General features: G+C 39.4%; 1 protein-coding gene across 2 annotated transcripts; it reads left to right on the top strand.

Annotated features, from left to right (window-relative positions):
• The first annotated feature begins 2,751 nt into the window (after positions 1 to 2,751).
• LOC131475838 (SEC14-like protein 1) lies at positions 2,752 to 15,442 on the top strand. Of its 2 annotated transcripts, none has more exons than XM_058654169.1 (16): positions 2,752 to 2,935; positions 3,192 to 3,291; positions 6,587 to 6,736; positions 6,970 to 7,101; positions 7,324 to 7,452; positions 7,544 to 7,763; positions 9,244 to 9,353; positions 9,570 to 9,759; positions 10,243 to 10,331; positions 10,595 to 10,665; positions 10,755 to 10,926; positions 12,644 to 12,778; positions 13,424 to 13,558; positions 13,736 to 13,990; positions 14,097 to 14,275; positions 14,959 to 15,442. In XM_058654169.1, the coding sequence occupies exons 2-16, from the start codon at positions 3,229 to 3,231 to the stop codon at positions 15,059 to 15,061; spliced, it is 2,133 nt and encodes a 710-aa protein (XP_058510152.1). In that variant the 5' UTR covers positions 2,752 to 2,935; positions 3,192 to 3,228; the 3' UTR covers positions 15,062 to 15,442. The 2 variants fall into 2 exon arrangements, with proteins under 2 accessions (XP_058510152.1, XP_058510153.1); XM_058654170.1 differs by having other exon boundaries at positions 3,147 to 3,291.
• Positions 15,443 to 16,231: the final 789 nt, after the last annotated feature.

Here is a 16,231-nt window from a genome sequence, read left to right as displayed (position 1 = left end):
TACTTGCACATGTTTGTTTGTTTTTTCTGTCCATAAATGAGAAACATATCATATCGCTGTGTTCCAAATGCTGTCCTTAGGTGTGAACCAGAGGCTGTCACCATTTAATGTGGGGTTTTAAAGGGGACACTGATGTATTTCATTAGCATCTGTATGAGTGCTGTCGGGCTGTGGTTATTCCAGACTGTGACCACACTGACATGTCTGACAATGTTCTCAAAACAGCTTCAAGGTGGTAACAAGAGGCTGCCGTTCTGCAAGATGGGTGTGTGCATCACCACCACCTGTATCTTTGATATTTCTGATAAATATCGAGACTAAAAATAACCTCTTCTTTGTACACATAATTGTAATTAAGTGAATTGTAATATTCACTTCTTTCTGCCTTTCAGCACATTTTTCTTTATTTCAAACTGTCGACAATGGATGTCATGTACAGTCTTAATTAGAACAAAAATGTAGTTATTATCAGCAAAGGATGGAAATAATTACTTGCTGTTATAGAAGACTGATGGTCAAACATTTTTGCATTATTGCCATATTGATGAACACTGATCATTTTGATACAGAAAGCTTTGTTTCTGTCACATTTACTGGATTTCTGAGTCGTCGTGCAAAGGGGCGACAGCTCAAGCCTACCAGCGAGATATTCTTATACGGCGTCACCCTGCAATTACAATCCACCCAACCGTGTAACATAATGTTTATGACCTTCATTCTGCATTACCTTACCTTAGCTGGGATCCAGTAGTCTGCACCTTTACTTTAAATCATAGTGTTAGTTGCAACGCAGTGTTTCAGAGACATTCTGGAGAGGCACAGAATTTTAAAATGTAACAGTCTGCAGGCTGTTCTCAACAATGAAGCCCAAGAGAAAGATGTTTAAGTCTGGTGTGTCAGCTTGATCCCATGTAGCCTTACAGCTCTGACTCCCATCTGCAGGAAGGAAACAGTCCTCCACCACAAAAAGACAAGAGATATAAAGAGTATATCCTGGTAAGATTCCATTTTTTTTTTTGTCAGCTCAGCATATATAGGTCAGTAATTTTATTCCATGCAATCACCTTCCACACACCCATTTTTTTTTTTTTTACAATAACTGTGACAGTAAATGTGCACTACAATACACTGATGATCGTTTATCTTAGAATCATTGGAAAGGAGTGAGGACCTCATGTGGACAATTAATGAACAACAACCTCCTTAGGACAAGACTGGAAAAAACCACAGAATTAACCAGACAACTCATAATGTACCACTTTAATGATGTTTAACCGGCATGGCATTACTGCCACTGCCAACCGATCTCACCAGCAATATTCACACGCAATAAAACAAATCCCTCCGCTTGCAGGAGGTGCATCGCTAATAAACTGCCCACGCTTGCGCTTTGCAGTTTGACCTTTGCGCTGTCGCACTAAGTGTGTGGTGTCTCATGTGACCTGCCAGTATATCTACAGATCAGCTGTTCATTAAGGAAGGTGAAAGATTTGTCCTTGATTTATTCAGAAACACTTTTTGTTTGAGCCTTGGCATTAAAATACATTCTAATAAAATGAATAAATGTAATGACAATTTTAATTTAGCAAAATAGGAATAGTGGTTGTTCCGTTGTGCTCTTGGGAACCTTCAGTGCACCAGATCTGTCAATTGACAAGTTTCAATCTCTTTCCTCAGCAGGCTGTTTCTTTGACCTCACGGCTGGGTTTTTGCATCGTCAGCTGTGTGAGTCCTTCTTCTCCACATCATGTTCAGACAGCTGTGTTCACCAGCTGTGGACTAAACTTCAAGTCTAGACACTTCTCGTAGGTGATCATGAAAAATGCAAGCAAAAGTTCATGTGTTTGAGAGTTTTCGGGAAGTTAAATTTGGGTTGTTTGTGATTTTGTGATTCATGACGTCCTCACACTCGCCCAAGAGTTAACGCAGTATGAGTGAATGGTTGTTTGTTGTCTCTTTGTGTTGGCCCTGCTTTAGACTGGTGACCTGTCCAGGTTTTACCTCGCCTTTCAACCTGTGTCTGCTGGGATTGGCACCAACAACCCAGTGACTCTCATGTGGAGGATACAATGGTAGATGAGTGAGTGAGTGAGTGAGTGCCACCACAGCTTTTGTAACCTCCGTGCAAACACAACACACACACATTAAAGGTGCAGTCTGTAGTTTCATTTCACTGAGTTTGCAAATTATTTCTGTCCAACACAAAGTGATCTATTGTGGTTGTTTGATCCTCAACATCACAGCTTTGTCCTGAAATCCAGATGTTTTGACAAAAAAATAAAATAAAATAACTAACACAATACACACAATAATTGAATTATTAAATTAAATAATTAAATAATTAGAGTCAGAATCATTACAAAATATCTAAAAATAAAAAAGAGATAATACAACAACATAATACTACTACTACTACAACTACAACTACTAGCAATAAGAAGAAGAATAAAGACTAGACCTGTCGTCCTTTTATCTTTTATAAGCTCAATAGCTATGAATCCAAGTTTTTTGTGTTTAGTTTTTCTGTTTTATGGAAGATAAGAAAAAAGAATAAAAACAAAAATAATAGGGCTTGGATCCTTAATAATTAATGATATATAATTATAATTCAATAAGGTATTTACTTTAGGATATTATAGTTATTTTTGTTTGTTTTCGATGTAACCTATGATCTGTAAGAAAGCAAACTTTACCGTTACACTGACTTCCTGTTTGTCTGTAGGAGGCGGAGCTGTAACAGTCTCCGCTTTAAACGGTGACTCCCTTCTCTAGAGAGACACAACAAGCGAACGGCTAACATTGCGCTTTTCACTTTAGCGTGAACAATGAAGGTTTGCACAGTATTCGTACTCAGCTGACAGGAGGAGAAACTGTTGCGCTGCTTCAGTGACGTATAAACTTACCAGACGGGATTTTTAAGCGTCTGCTGCTAAAAGTAAGCTTTTTCGACTTTTCGCTCCTCAGGCCTGTACTCGTTTGAGTAGTTTTCACTCTGTTGCCACATCATTGTCCTTCGCGTCACTTTTATGTTGTTATTATGTAGCTCCAAAAACTCGTTTGTTTGTTTCAAGCTTTCAGTCTCACTTAAAGTCATTACTGTGGATACACTGTAACTCACTGCTGTCGTGTGTGTGTTTGTGTATGAGGTTGACTTTTTGTTTGTGTGTGTGTGTGTGTGTGTGTGTGTGCAGTTTTTTTTGTGAAGTTGTTCGTGAGAGAAGTTCAACCATGGTGCAGGAATACCAGTCACCAGTTCGGGTCTACAAGCATCCATTTGAGTTAATCATGGCGGTGAGTGTCGTGTTTACATTCTCTTGTGCTCCAGAGAATAATGTGCGTCATCTGTTACTTAACCATGATAAAAAGAAAAAAAGAAGTTGATTGGAGCCTTTATTACTCTGCAGGACTTTACACAACACATAGCCTGTTGTAACATGTTTGGCCTTTGCTCACCTTTAAATTACATCATTATTAAATAAAACATGTGTTAACACTTGGAGATTTAAGACTTGTTATTAGCCCATTTCAAAGGCTATTATTGATTAAGATTTTTTTTTATTGTTCAACAGTTAATCCATTAACAACTTGCCCAGTTATTATAATCTGTTCCTTGATTTGAATTCTCAAATGTTTATATGTCCTAGTTTATTAACTCCTCCATGACAGTGAATTTTCTACAAAACGAATCAGTTCAATTAGAAAAGATAATCAATTTTCGCAGTCTTGTGACACTTAAACCCCATGTTGCAGCATGTGAATGGCTGAATGATAAAACTGCAGTGTAAAGCAGCTCATCAAGCCTAGACAAACTCCATATACAGTATATACAGACCATTATCAACTCTTCTTCTTCTGATTTTATTTGGTAGTAACAAAGATAGTGCTAGGAAATGTAGTGGAGTAAAAGTAAAAGTTGCAAGAAATATAAATAGCAAAGTAATATGTGGATTTTGTACTTAAGTACAGTAACAAAGTGTTTGTACTTTGTTACATTACAACACTGCATGTTATGTACATGTCGGAAACTATTTACATCTTTTAAGTTCTAATCCTATACAGTATAGTAATAAATATATTGATGCTACCATGTATTAATGCTCAGTCTTATTTAAAATGGTCAAGTATTTGCTATTCAATGTTTTAGAGTAGTTTAGCTGTGGCGATATACAGACAACCAAACTCCACAGTGTGTTCTTCGCACTCCCAGGTCTGTCTGCCTCTTCAAACTTGATGTACTCTCACTTGTCATAAATGCTGTGTGATGAGTGACTGGACAGAGTAGAGAGAGAGAGAGAGAGAGAAATAAACCTCTCCTGGTGCAGTGCAGTGGTCTAAAAAGAGTATTCTGCAGGTTGTATGCGAGGTGAAAACTACTCATTCAAATTCCCCAACTCTTAAGCACCAAGCAGAGGGAATTTTCCACTTGATTCCACTGAACCATTTATATCAAAATGAGAAATAGTTTGTTCATCTTATAGTGTTAAATGTGGTTTCATTACAGTTGCTCCATTGTTGCGTAGAAATAGGAACATAACAAATAAACAGAAATATAACATTTTGTTTATTTATGTATAATATAACATATACCATATATTAAGATAAAAGTAAAACAACTCAAACTAATAAATAAAATAAACAGAAGCATAATAATTGTCAGGATGCTGACTATATCCTTATATCTTTGAAACGTTTGTAACTTGATAAACCTTGCCATACTTACAGTTTTATTTTTTTTCATATAATGCTCATGAAGAAATCGGGGTACTTGACTTATTTTGTACAATACATTTAGCATAAAATAGCTTTTAGGGCCAACTGGTCTTCACATAACCAAATATTACTTGAATGACATCACACTGAGATAAGATATGGCGACGAGATTTTGTCATCAGAAATGTAAATAGCACCATTAACAACGCTGCCAATAGATTGTGATATTACAGCAGCAATGAAATCCCATCAAATAGTAGGAAATCCCAGTTTTCAAACATGTACCCACTATAATTATACCTTGAGTGGAAACATTCTCAAACTATTGTACGCTTCACTAACAACCTACAAACTAAAGCTTTAAATTTATGCAAGAACCGGAACGAAATTAGGATAAAATAGGGATTTCCAAAAGAGACACCAACTTTTACAGGCTGCCGCTGCTGCTGCTGCTGTTTCTTGCTCTCCAGAGTTACATATTAATCCAAAGACTTATGCAATGCCCACAAAAAGGGCTAAAGACCCGGATGCTGCAGTGATACTTTGCTCTGCATACAATAACTCTTTCAATACAATGTTCAAGTTAACATTTAAGCGGGCTTCGTCTCACATGGATCCTCTCACAATTAAAATGCAATCACTGCAATGAATTGTTTTTATCCAAAAAGTAAATAGCAGAATACAGGGAATAGTATTTCACTTCCTTCATTTATCTTAAAGTAATATGGTGGAAACTGTTCTTACTGTTTCTGATGTTGAGCTTGTGCACAAAAGTCTCCTTTTCTTCCTGCTGCTCGTCTTTTATACTTTATGCCCACATTATGTTTTTATGCTTGTAGCGTTAAGAGGACATGGCAGGACAAAGATTTCAATTTGTCTGCAATCAATAAAACATATTGTTTTCTTGTGTAGTGTGCCGGTTACACAATACAAGGCAAGGTTGCTTATTTACCAAGGAAGCCTCTCCAATTAATTTGCTTTGTGAGAAGTGTCATCTTATTGATTGTGGTGATAACACGCTGTGCTGTAAGATGTGTGTGAGAGGGATATGCAAGACCAATACCTTAGTGAGAGAAAAACAATAAATTAAGTAGAAAATGAGGTTGTCTTGTGCCTTTTTTTCTGTTTTCATAGCATGTGAGGCAACCCGGCTTATTCACTGCATACATGTAACGGTTGCATCTAGGCCTCTAAGAATCTTGGGATAATTGTTGTTGATAAATGTTGAACTCAGTTATTATAACTTGAATACATCATCAAAAAGGCAGATATATTGTAAAGGTCATGTTCTTTCCCTGCGTCTGGTTATCGCCAGTACATTATCAGCACAAGCTTCACTGCTGCTAGTTACACAGACCAATGACTATTTTTACATATCCCGACATGCCCGTCTCAGTCAATATTGACGGGTGAAACTTCTGTGAACAGATGGTCATTTATACAGTATGCTGTGGACCATAAAACATGATGTAATCACTGGCTGTAAAAGCTGCCTTAGATGCAGGCTGTAGTTTTGCACAAAACATCAAATGTTAATATGCATTTATGTGAACTGTTAAAGCTAATAACTATTAAATGTAGCCTAATGTGACACGGAAATCATGTGCTGTAAATCTATTTTATGTGGATGGTGACGGACCCATTAGAGTTTACTCTCACTGCAAATGCTAATGACCTTGTTGCAAGGGAACCATTAAAAGGAGCTTTTCTGCCCAACCAGAGAGCGGACTCATAATAGGACAGAACAGAAGCAAAATCCCAAGTGGGACAGAGTGAGCTGTGCCAAAAGCGACAACAACACCTGGAAAACCCTCCGCTACTGAATCTTTGCACGGCTTTTTCATTTGTAGATCTGTTCATTATGTCTTATCCTCAGGCATATGCAAGAAGATTCCCAAAGTGCCCCTTGATCCCAGTGTTTGTGGACAGTGAGATCATCAGTGAAGACCAGAGTGAGGATGCTTCCACGGTTGTAACTAAGAGGCGTTGTATGATTGACATTGACGCTCCAAGACTTCTTAAAAGGGTAACTCTCCTCTGAGCTTTTACTGAGCAAAACTCATGAAAAATGCTAACTGATGCTATGATAAGGTTGAGTTATTCCTTTGGAAAAACAAAACAACGGGAATATTTTGTGGCCGTCATTCTTAAAATTGCATTACATGTTTCCTACAGTGTATGGCATCATAAATGTTACATTGTTCACATCTAACTTGACTCTATATCTTGAATAAACCAACAATGTTTTTTTGCATTTAGATTGCCGGCGTCGACTACCTCTACTTCATCCAAAAGAACACTCTGAACCGCAGAGACAGGACGCTACACATTGAGGTCCGCAACGAGACATTCTCCAACAGAGTCATTGTCTGTGAAAACTGCAAGTACACGGTGCGTCTCAAATGCTAAAAAATATGAAAAAGAAAGGGTTCAGGAAATCAGCCTTTATGATGACCACCTCGGAATGTGGAAACACAAGGGAGAAACACAGAAATCACAGAAGTAGACATGATAGACATGTTGCCAAAGAGCAGCAATATAAAATACAATGCAACAGTTATACATTTAATCAAGATTCAACATCCATAACGCCGTTTTGTTTGTGTGGCACAGGTTCATCCAGAGAATGAGGAGTGGACATGCTTTGAACAGACAGCTAGTCTGGATATGAAGTCCTTTTTTGGCTTTGAGAGCATGGCAGAGAAGATAGCTATGAAACAGTATGCTGCAAGTATTAAAAAGGTTTGTGTCTGATAAATTAAGCATACATACAGTGTTCCGCTGCCTCTACACTCGTCTATGTCTATAGTTTGATCTTCTTCTAATGTTGTAGGGCAAAGAAATTATTGAGCACTACCTCAGAGAGCTGGAAGACGAAGGCATAACTTATATACCTCGTTGGATACCGCCTGTGTCCTCTGGCACAGCAGCTGCCAAGCTTCTGCTGCCGCCCTCCTCTACTCCCAGAGCCATCCCAGTGAAGAGTGCCAAGGACAGGCTGCCCTGCAAAGACCCCTCCTGTTCCATGGAGCTACTGGCTGGCTCTCCTGACGGTCAGTGGTTATTTATTAGTCACAGTTAACGAGAGAATGGCAGCCAGCATCACAGGGGCAGTGTACTGTCCCTCGAGTCTTTTCGATTCAGGGTGTGTGTAAGCATAAATAATCAGAAAAGGTTATGACACTAATGTCATGTAATGTTTAAACAATGATGGGACTGTATGCTATGCCTGTGAATTAAAGGCCAGTGGCCAGAGTTACACATTAGAGCAGTGCTTTCATATTGGGGAAGAAAAATCCTCATGGCAAAATATTCAAATATGGTAAATATGAAATTCACATTTTCATCATATGTTGTGTTTCAATGTAAACACATCTGCATGTGGGCCTCTAAAATTGTGCTAAACATTCATAAAGCACATCTGCATGCCGTGCTTTTTCGATCACACATTATTAATATGCTGCACTGCTGCCAGGAGCTATTTCAGGGGCCGGAGATCAAACGCCCACCTTTCCAGTCCAGTTGGAAGACAACCCACTCTATTCAATCATGTATCCATGGGTTTTCCTGTCTGTCTCCTTGGGAAAGGTCTATCTATTGATCTGCCTCTTCTCCTAATGCTGGTTGAGCCTAAGACATTTGCGTCTGAAAATGTGGCCTGAGATGAAGATGCATGTACTCTAGGCTTCTTCACTTTTTCTCACTCTAGTTTTGGCATCAGTCACCTCTGATTTCAGAGTCAGAAAGAAGAAGCAAGAAAATGTCCTTGCTGACCATCAGCCAGGAGTCCAAACCACCAGCTGCCATTGACAACACCTTGACATATTATTACGGTTAATCAGCGTGATTAGCTCTGTGGTCAACAGCAGAGATGGAGGTGGTGATACATTTACTCCCACTCTGCCAGCATCTAATGTGAAGCTCCTCCCTGTGTGAGTTTTGTCTTCGTAGATGTATCTCAAAGTTGAAAAACCTGCACCTGGGCTCATCTAGTGAATCCAGATGTTCTTGAACATGGTGCTACATTGTCAGGTTGTGTCTTGCTATTTGGACAAACTGGTCAATGGCTGCAGATTTGTAATGCAACACTGGGATTAGGATTAGGTGTGTTAATAATGGCTCTGGTGTCTGCAAAAACTGATCTGCTTGCTGCTTATATGTTGTGCACTTCCTGCTGGGAATATTGCAGACAGCTACCATGTTCTCATGAGGTTGGAATGACACACTGTGGAGGGCAGTTGGTTAACAGAGTTCAGACAATGCACTACACATTAGACTTTGGCAAAAAACACCATTTCTCTCCCCTGGTTTAACAAATACTGCTAAGCTTGCGAAGACTATCTGTGTGAACAGCAGCAAACGGGCTTCCAGATGGGTTTGAAGTCACTGTCAATCTGTAGCATTTCTTTTCATGGTCGACTGGAATTGTTATTTTAAGTTATTTTGAAAATGCAGTGCAGTGAACAGCTCCATCGGAAGCTTGCAAATATGTGCTAGCTTTACACTGTGCATGTGTTTTCTTTCTGTCTATAGACAAGTTGGATGCAGACTACATCAGACGTTACCTAGGTGATTTAACACCTCTGCAGGAGAGCTGTCTTATTCGTCTGCGCCAGTGGCTCCAGGAAACCCACAAGGGCAAGGTCACATATACACAAACACAGTTTACCGCAACACATAGCTGGTAATGCAATAATGATAAATGAATATTATTTCTAGGCTTTCACCTTACTGAAACAATTTGACTGTTCACTGGTCTACTGTAGATTAGAAATAAGAAAATAAGCATTTGTCACTTTGCTGCTTTTACTGAACTAAAATGTTCCATTAAAGATTTGAGTCTTGCTTCATTTGTATAGATTCCAAAGGATCAGCATGTGCTGCGCTTCCTGAGAGCCAGAGATTTCAACCTAGACAAGGCCAGGGAGATTTTGTGTCAATCCCTCACCTGGAGGAAACAACATCAGGTGGACTTCCTGTTAGACACATGGAAGCCTCCACAGCTGCTTCAGGAATATTACACCGGCGGCTGGCACCACCACGACAGAGGTACTGAGTGAACAATACTCATCTATTTTATCATCTCATTTTCACTTTATTTCACTCCTTACTGTTAGTGTGTGTGTGTGTGTGTGTGTTTGTCTACAGTTAAAGTGCCTTCTTACTAGTGAGCATGGAGAGCATGAAGATAAATAGGCAAATGTATTTGCCTGCTTCTGAGTTATGAGCTATTAATTATTGACTGTGCCATCTGAGTACCATCTGCCACAGCTCCCATGTTTGACGAGCCACAGCTCAGCTGATGCACCTGGTGACTGTCAGGATCTGAGTGCAGGAAGTGTATTTTGAATGTTTACATTCAAAATGATAAGTGCCTGTTATAGAAGTAAATAACAGCTTAATGTGGGTAACAGGGTGGATGTTTGAAATAAACAGATTTATTTCAATCATTTGTTGAATCTGTGAATGTCTGTGTATTTGTGTGCAAATGCACCTGTAAATGACCCATTTCATATTGTGATGTATGTTTAGATGGACGTCCTTTTTATGTCCTGCGTCTGGGACAAATGGACACTAAGGGACTAGTACGAGCGCTGGGAGAGGAGGTTCTTCTAAGACAGGTGATTTAAAAAAAAAAGTGTTCCAGAAAGTGTTCTTGAATTGATCCAGAAATCAGGATACAATTGGCCACTAACTACCACTGCTGTAGGGGCAGCTTGTTGAGTTCTTACTTTACTAATGAGGCAAAACAAGATGTGAGCTAAATGTAGCTCACACACCAAGGTCTGAACTAACACCTCTATTTGAGACGGACACAAACGCAGTAATTGTCACTGGACACGTTCAGTTGTATTGATGCTGCTGCATTATTATTGCGACCTAGGTCCTGTCCATCAATGAGGAGGGACTGAGGCGTTGTGAAGAAAACACCAGAGTGTTCGGGCGACCTATTAGGTGACTTAAGCATTCATTTATCTGGTGTCCGTTTCTTGCACGCTTGTGTATTTTTTTTAAATTATTGTCTTTGTTAACATGCTGATCAGCTGCTGGACTTGCCTGGTGGATCTCGAGGGTCTCAACATGCGTCACCTGTGGAGACCGGGCATCAAGGCTCTGCTGAGAATCATCGAGGTGGTGGAAGCAAACTACCCTGAGACTCTGGGCCACCTCCTCATACTGAGGGCACCTAGAGTTTTTCCATTGCTCTGGACCCTGGTGAGAATAAATGTCTGCACTTACATTTGAAATGCAGCCGTTGGTGTGGTCGTAGTTCATCACCTCATGTACAGTGTGACTGTGTAGAGTTCCTATGAGCGCACAGGATGTAGCCTCAAAACAATCTTTTTCTACAGCGAGTCTAAATAGGTGGGTGCAATCCTGTGACATTTTGAATATTCACAAATTATAAGCAAAGGAAATGAGAAGGAGGGTGAGGAGAAAAAAAAAATCATTTAATCAAATGAAGATGATTTTATTCACCGCAGTATACAGAAAACTTAGTGATATCTGTGGGGAAACTGGATCACTTCCTTTGCATAATGCATGAATATAGCAGTGAAGGATAGTAACAGCGTTCAGCAAAGAAATAAAGAAAATACGAAGCACAGAGACAGCAGGAGTAATGTAAATGCTGTCATGCTATACTGTGAGACTTTTAAATATAAAGTCACACTGTTACATTCAAATCATTGTCAAGTGAGTGCACACGATTTTGATTAAGCCTATCGGCGCCACACTATTTCATGTGCTAATAACGAGTTGGAGTATGACTGAAAACTCAAATAGGCTCCCAAAAAAGGTTTCAGTAGTCTGCTTTGCAGCTTGTTGGGATAAAAGCTTCCTGTCCCCACCAGCTGATAGTATTGTGTGACCGACGCGGTTTTCAAATGATCGACACAAATAATGTTGCATTGTTTCTGTAGAAACAAGAATCAACACATCTTACACACTACAGCTTTGAGAAAAGACCGTTGGTTACCTGTGAAAGGACGTTGGACCATCGTTAGTTACTTTTATTAACATAATCCCTGTGTCCTTACATTCAAATAGCACACATTGTGGCTTCGTCCTGTGCTTTGCCTGTCATTGTAACTCTGTGAGTCTGTAGATGGCAAGAAGTGAACCTGCACTGGAACATTATGACTGGAAAAGATTTAGACACCAATTAAACATTTCCTGTCTTTGGTATTAGAACATTGTGTCTGAGTGAGGATGATCGTTATGAAGTTGCAAAGACTTCAAAGTGATTTCAGTCTTGTCTCATTTTACCAGTATTTCAGTTTGTATATTTAAAGGTTTTTTTTTTTTTTTTTTAATTGCAAAATACCAAGATCACAATTATCTTTGGATATCACTGAAAGTTTATAACCATACACTAGGTCTATAAATAAACGTGCCTTACTCGTTTGTTTCATCTTCTGCTGCCAACTGCACTTTGTCCACAGTTTACAGCTGAATAAATACTGTAGACTTACATTTGTAATCTAACAAACAGTAAGGCTCCAGCACTCGAGCATCAATTATAGAAATTAAAGTCTGCTGAATAATGAATGGATGTAGCACACAGATTAAAATGGTTACTTTGCTTACTGACTCTTTTCCCCAAATGGAGGCACCAGAGCTTAAATGATGATGACTTTTTTATTTTTTATTTACTAAGCACATACAGTTGACTCTGAGTGAAAATGCTCAGAAAAGACGTAGTGACTCTCATCAACTGACCTGAAACTTAAGAATTCTCACACCTGGGGTAGTCCACTAAAAGCTGAGGAATAAGATGCATTTTTTTATGCTTGCCCTTTGGAAAATCACCTGTAAATGTGAAAGATGCAGCAATTATGATGTAATCCAAGTAAAAATACATATGCTTAGTAAGCATCAACCAGCCTACACATTTTCAATTATGTTATTCCCTTTTTGCACACATTTCTAGGTCAGTCCCTTGATTGATGAGAACACTCGTAAGAAGTTTCTCGTTTATGCCGGAAATGACTACCAGGGTCCCGGAGGCTTGGTGGACCTCATCGACACAGAGATCATCCCTGACTTCTTGGGAGGAGACTGCATGGTGAGAATAATTTCTCAGTGTTTAGACATCTTTGTATTAAGTATATTCAAAACAAACGGGGTGGAGTAATGTGTATTACAGCTCTAGAATTGACGTTCGCTTCGTCTAATGTTGAAAGACAGGAATCAGCCACTCAGGGAACTGTGCTTGTCCTCACATACCAGAAAGGATGTTTTTATTTTCACTTGCACATTAAGCTCTTGCTTGAAAACACCAAATACATTCTTTGTTGTGTTTTTTTTTTTTTGTCCTTTTGGTTTGCTGTAGAAACTTGGCAGTGCAAGATGGTGCCTTCCATAAAGCAAGACCCTTACCTAAAGTTCATAAGGCTTATCCTAAAGCTAAGAAAAATAATGATTATAAAATGATGACACATACATACTTATTTATGCGTAGTATATTACATTTCTGCCAATAAACTTTAAATTGATAACTAAGAAGCAGGCACATGAGACTTATACTATCTTTGGCACAATAGGTGTCTTTTGAGTTGCCTCACTTAAAATCTCCTACATCTTCCTAGTAGAATAAGGACATGCACAATAGGTCACCTTATGTTGTTATGCATTTGCAAACAAACACCCATCTTTACAGATCTTGACATTAATGGGAGTTGTCTTTGTTTTTTTTATTGTTTCTCTTTAGTGTGAGTTCCCAGAAGGAGGCACAGTCCCCAAATCACTGTACAGGACAGCAGAGGAGCTGGAGTGTGAGGAGAACCGTCTATTGACTGACTCAATTTATAAGAGTGCCAGTATCTTCAAGGGTGCTCCATATGAGGTACAGTCTCATACTCAAAAGTCTTTCTTCACAAGTCCAGTTTCTCTATTGTTTTTAATGTTCTGGTGCCACCTCCTGGAACAAGTCTTTATTGCAGGCTTTGAGCAAAGCAGAAACATGATGAATGACCCACTGTCTGCGGTGCTGTATTTCTAATCTCCTTACACCCTCCTGCAGATGCTGATCGAGATTACAGAGGCCTCATCTGTCATCACGTGGGATTTTGATGTATCTAAAGGAGATGTGACTTTCAACATCTACCATTCCAAGAGGGCCCCTCAGCTTCCTAAGAAAGACACTCTCGGAGCCCATGGCATTACGTCCCTAGCTGGGCCCGTCAATGCCCAGCTGATAGACAAGAACTGGGTGCTGGGCCAGGACTACAGCATGGTGGAGAAAGCCCTAATTTGCAGAGAGGGGGAGAGTGTACAGGTGTGATAGAAGATGGTTATCTCTTGCTCGGTGACATCAAAGCCGTTAATCCTGTTATCAACACAGCCCTCAAATTAATCTCTGCATCTTTCCTCTGTTCAAACAGGGATCCCACATAACACGCTGGCCAGGTTTCTACATCCTCCAGTGGCGTTTCCACAGCTCCCCAGCCTGCACTGCTTCCAGCCTGCCTCGGGTGGATGATGTGCTGGCTTCTCTGCAGGTCTCCACACACAAGTGTAAGATCATGTACTACACCGAGGTGCTGGCCTCCCATGACTTCAGGTCAGTTCAATTATACCACGGAGCTTTTTCCACTGGTCGTGTCACGTTTTTCTTTGTACAATGCCGAAACTGTCTGACACGGGCTGCACTGCTCTTGTTTGGGTTTATCCATCCATTTATCCAAGTCAAATTGATGATATTTCTTTTTGCAAAGCACCAGATCTTATTTGATTTATTATTTTCACCAAGGAAGTTATGCTCTGGCAGCATTTTTCTGATTATGAGTGGCATAACTCAAACAAGTATGGACAGATTTAGATGAATCCTCTGGGGATGTAGCTTGTTGCCTTTTGAAAGAGAAAAAAAAAATGGTGATCTATAAATAGATCTGGAAAAAAACAAGCATTTAGACACTATTGGAATCTTAGTAGCCTTCGAGCAGCTTTGCTTCTTCTCAAAATGTATTATTTTATATTGTGTTGTGCTTGTAATTACACTGATCAGCCACATTAGAACATGTAATTGGTTTTAACGTTGCAGCAGATCTGTGTTTTTGTAAAAACATGTACATTTATATCACTGATTCACAACTTTTTCTAAAACAAGCCATGACCACAGATGTGGCGCAACCTTAAAATCAGTTTAATGTTGTGGCCAATCACTGGATTTAACCTCTTTTTTTACAGTAAATAATTGGATATAATCTAGCACGATAATAAGTATTTGTTTTCTGTTGTTTATAGGGGATCCATGACCAGTTTGGAGTCTTGTCATAGTGGTTTCTCACAGCTCAGTGGTGCCACTACTTCCTCCAGCCAATCACACACCAGCTCCATCTCAAGGTAGCAGACATCTGACCCGAGGCATCAGTAACCCCCGAACCGAATGATATCTGTCTCAACCTTAACAGTTGTATGTGAGAATAACATTTGAAATTTTGAGTAGATCAGCTAAAATTCAGTGATCTTTTGTGAATGATGTAGCCTTAAATTACATGTAGCCTTGTGATGACTGGATGGTTTTTGTTTGTCATATTTGTGTATAGAAAAATCACATGTGCAGTGCTTAAGTGAAATTGCTCATTTCCAGGTAGACGCATACTCATAAAGGTGATAATGCATAATACCGACTGTGCCTTTGCTGGGTAAATAAATACATGTAAATTCTATTAAATATGTTATTTTTATAGTAGAGTCAATGGAAATAAAATAAACATCATGCACTTTCCTGCCGTCCCTGAAGTTTCTTTCATTGTCCACAAGATGTCAGCGCACTGTCATGGTGACTGGGACTGTTTTCACACCTGCAGAGAACCCAAAACATCCAGTTTTACATTTGCCTGGACCTGTGACAAACGTAAAGCAGTTTTTTTGAAGTATTACACATGAGTAATCTTTTTTTTTTTTTTACTGCATCATGACGTAACGGTGGCTGCAAATAATAATCACAGATAGGTTATTAAATGTATTTACAGCAATAGGTGAGATGTTAAGAGTGAGGAGATAACATACAACATTTGATAATATGCAGCACACTCTCTAGATTCCATGTAATGTTGTTTTTGGGGCTTGTTGAGCATAGCTGCTGAGTTTTGAGGCGGCTCATTTGAATGCAATATTGTGCACAGCCCCTTGCGGTCTGCCACAGGGCCAGGGAGGCAACTGATTTACATAAAACTTTACTTTTCATAAACTTAACTGATGCTTTCAGCTAATGCTTCATTATATTTCCCTGTTTGTTTTCTGGCTTATGAAGGTGTGTCTTGCAGATGTTGCTGCTTATGCCTACACATAGCCATGTAGATTATAGTTCCTGAGGAACTGATTGAATGGGAGCCAGACTTCCTGCTGGCATTTCAGGGTTAAGAGGATGTGTATCTTTGCCAGGAGCATATTTACAGAATTACTCAGCTTGGTCTAATGACCTCCCAAGACACATATTTTCTACATACAATATACTAACTCGTCTTTCTCCTGATATGCTTTGACCTCATCTTCCTCAGCAGTTGTGTGATTT

This window comes from Solea solea, chromosome 16 (assembly GCF_958295425.1).
Source record: "Solea solea chromosome 16, fSolSol10.1, whole genome shotgun sequence".
NCBI lineage: Eukaryota > Metazoa > Chordata > Actinopteri > Pleuronectiformes > Soleidae > Solea > Solea solea.
Note: the sequence above shows the minus strand (reverse complement) of the source record. Positions and strands in the feature narration are given on the sequence as shown.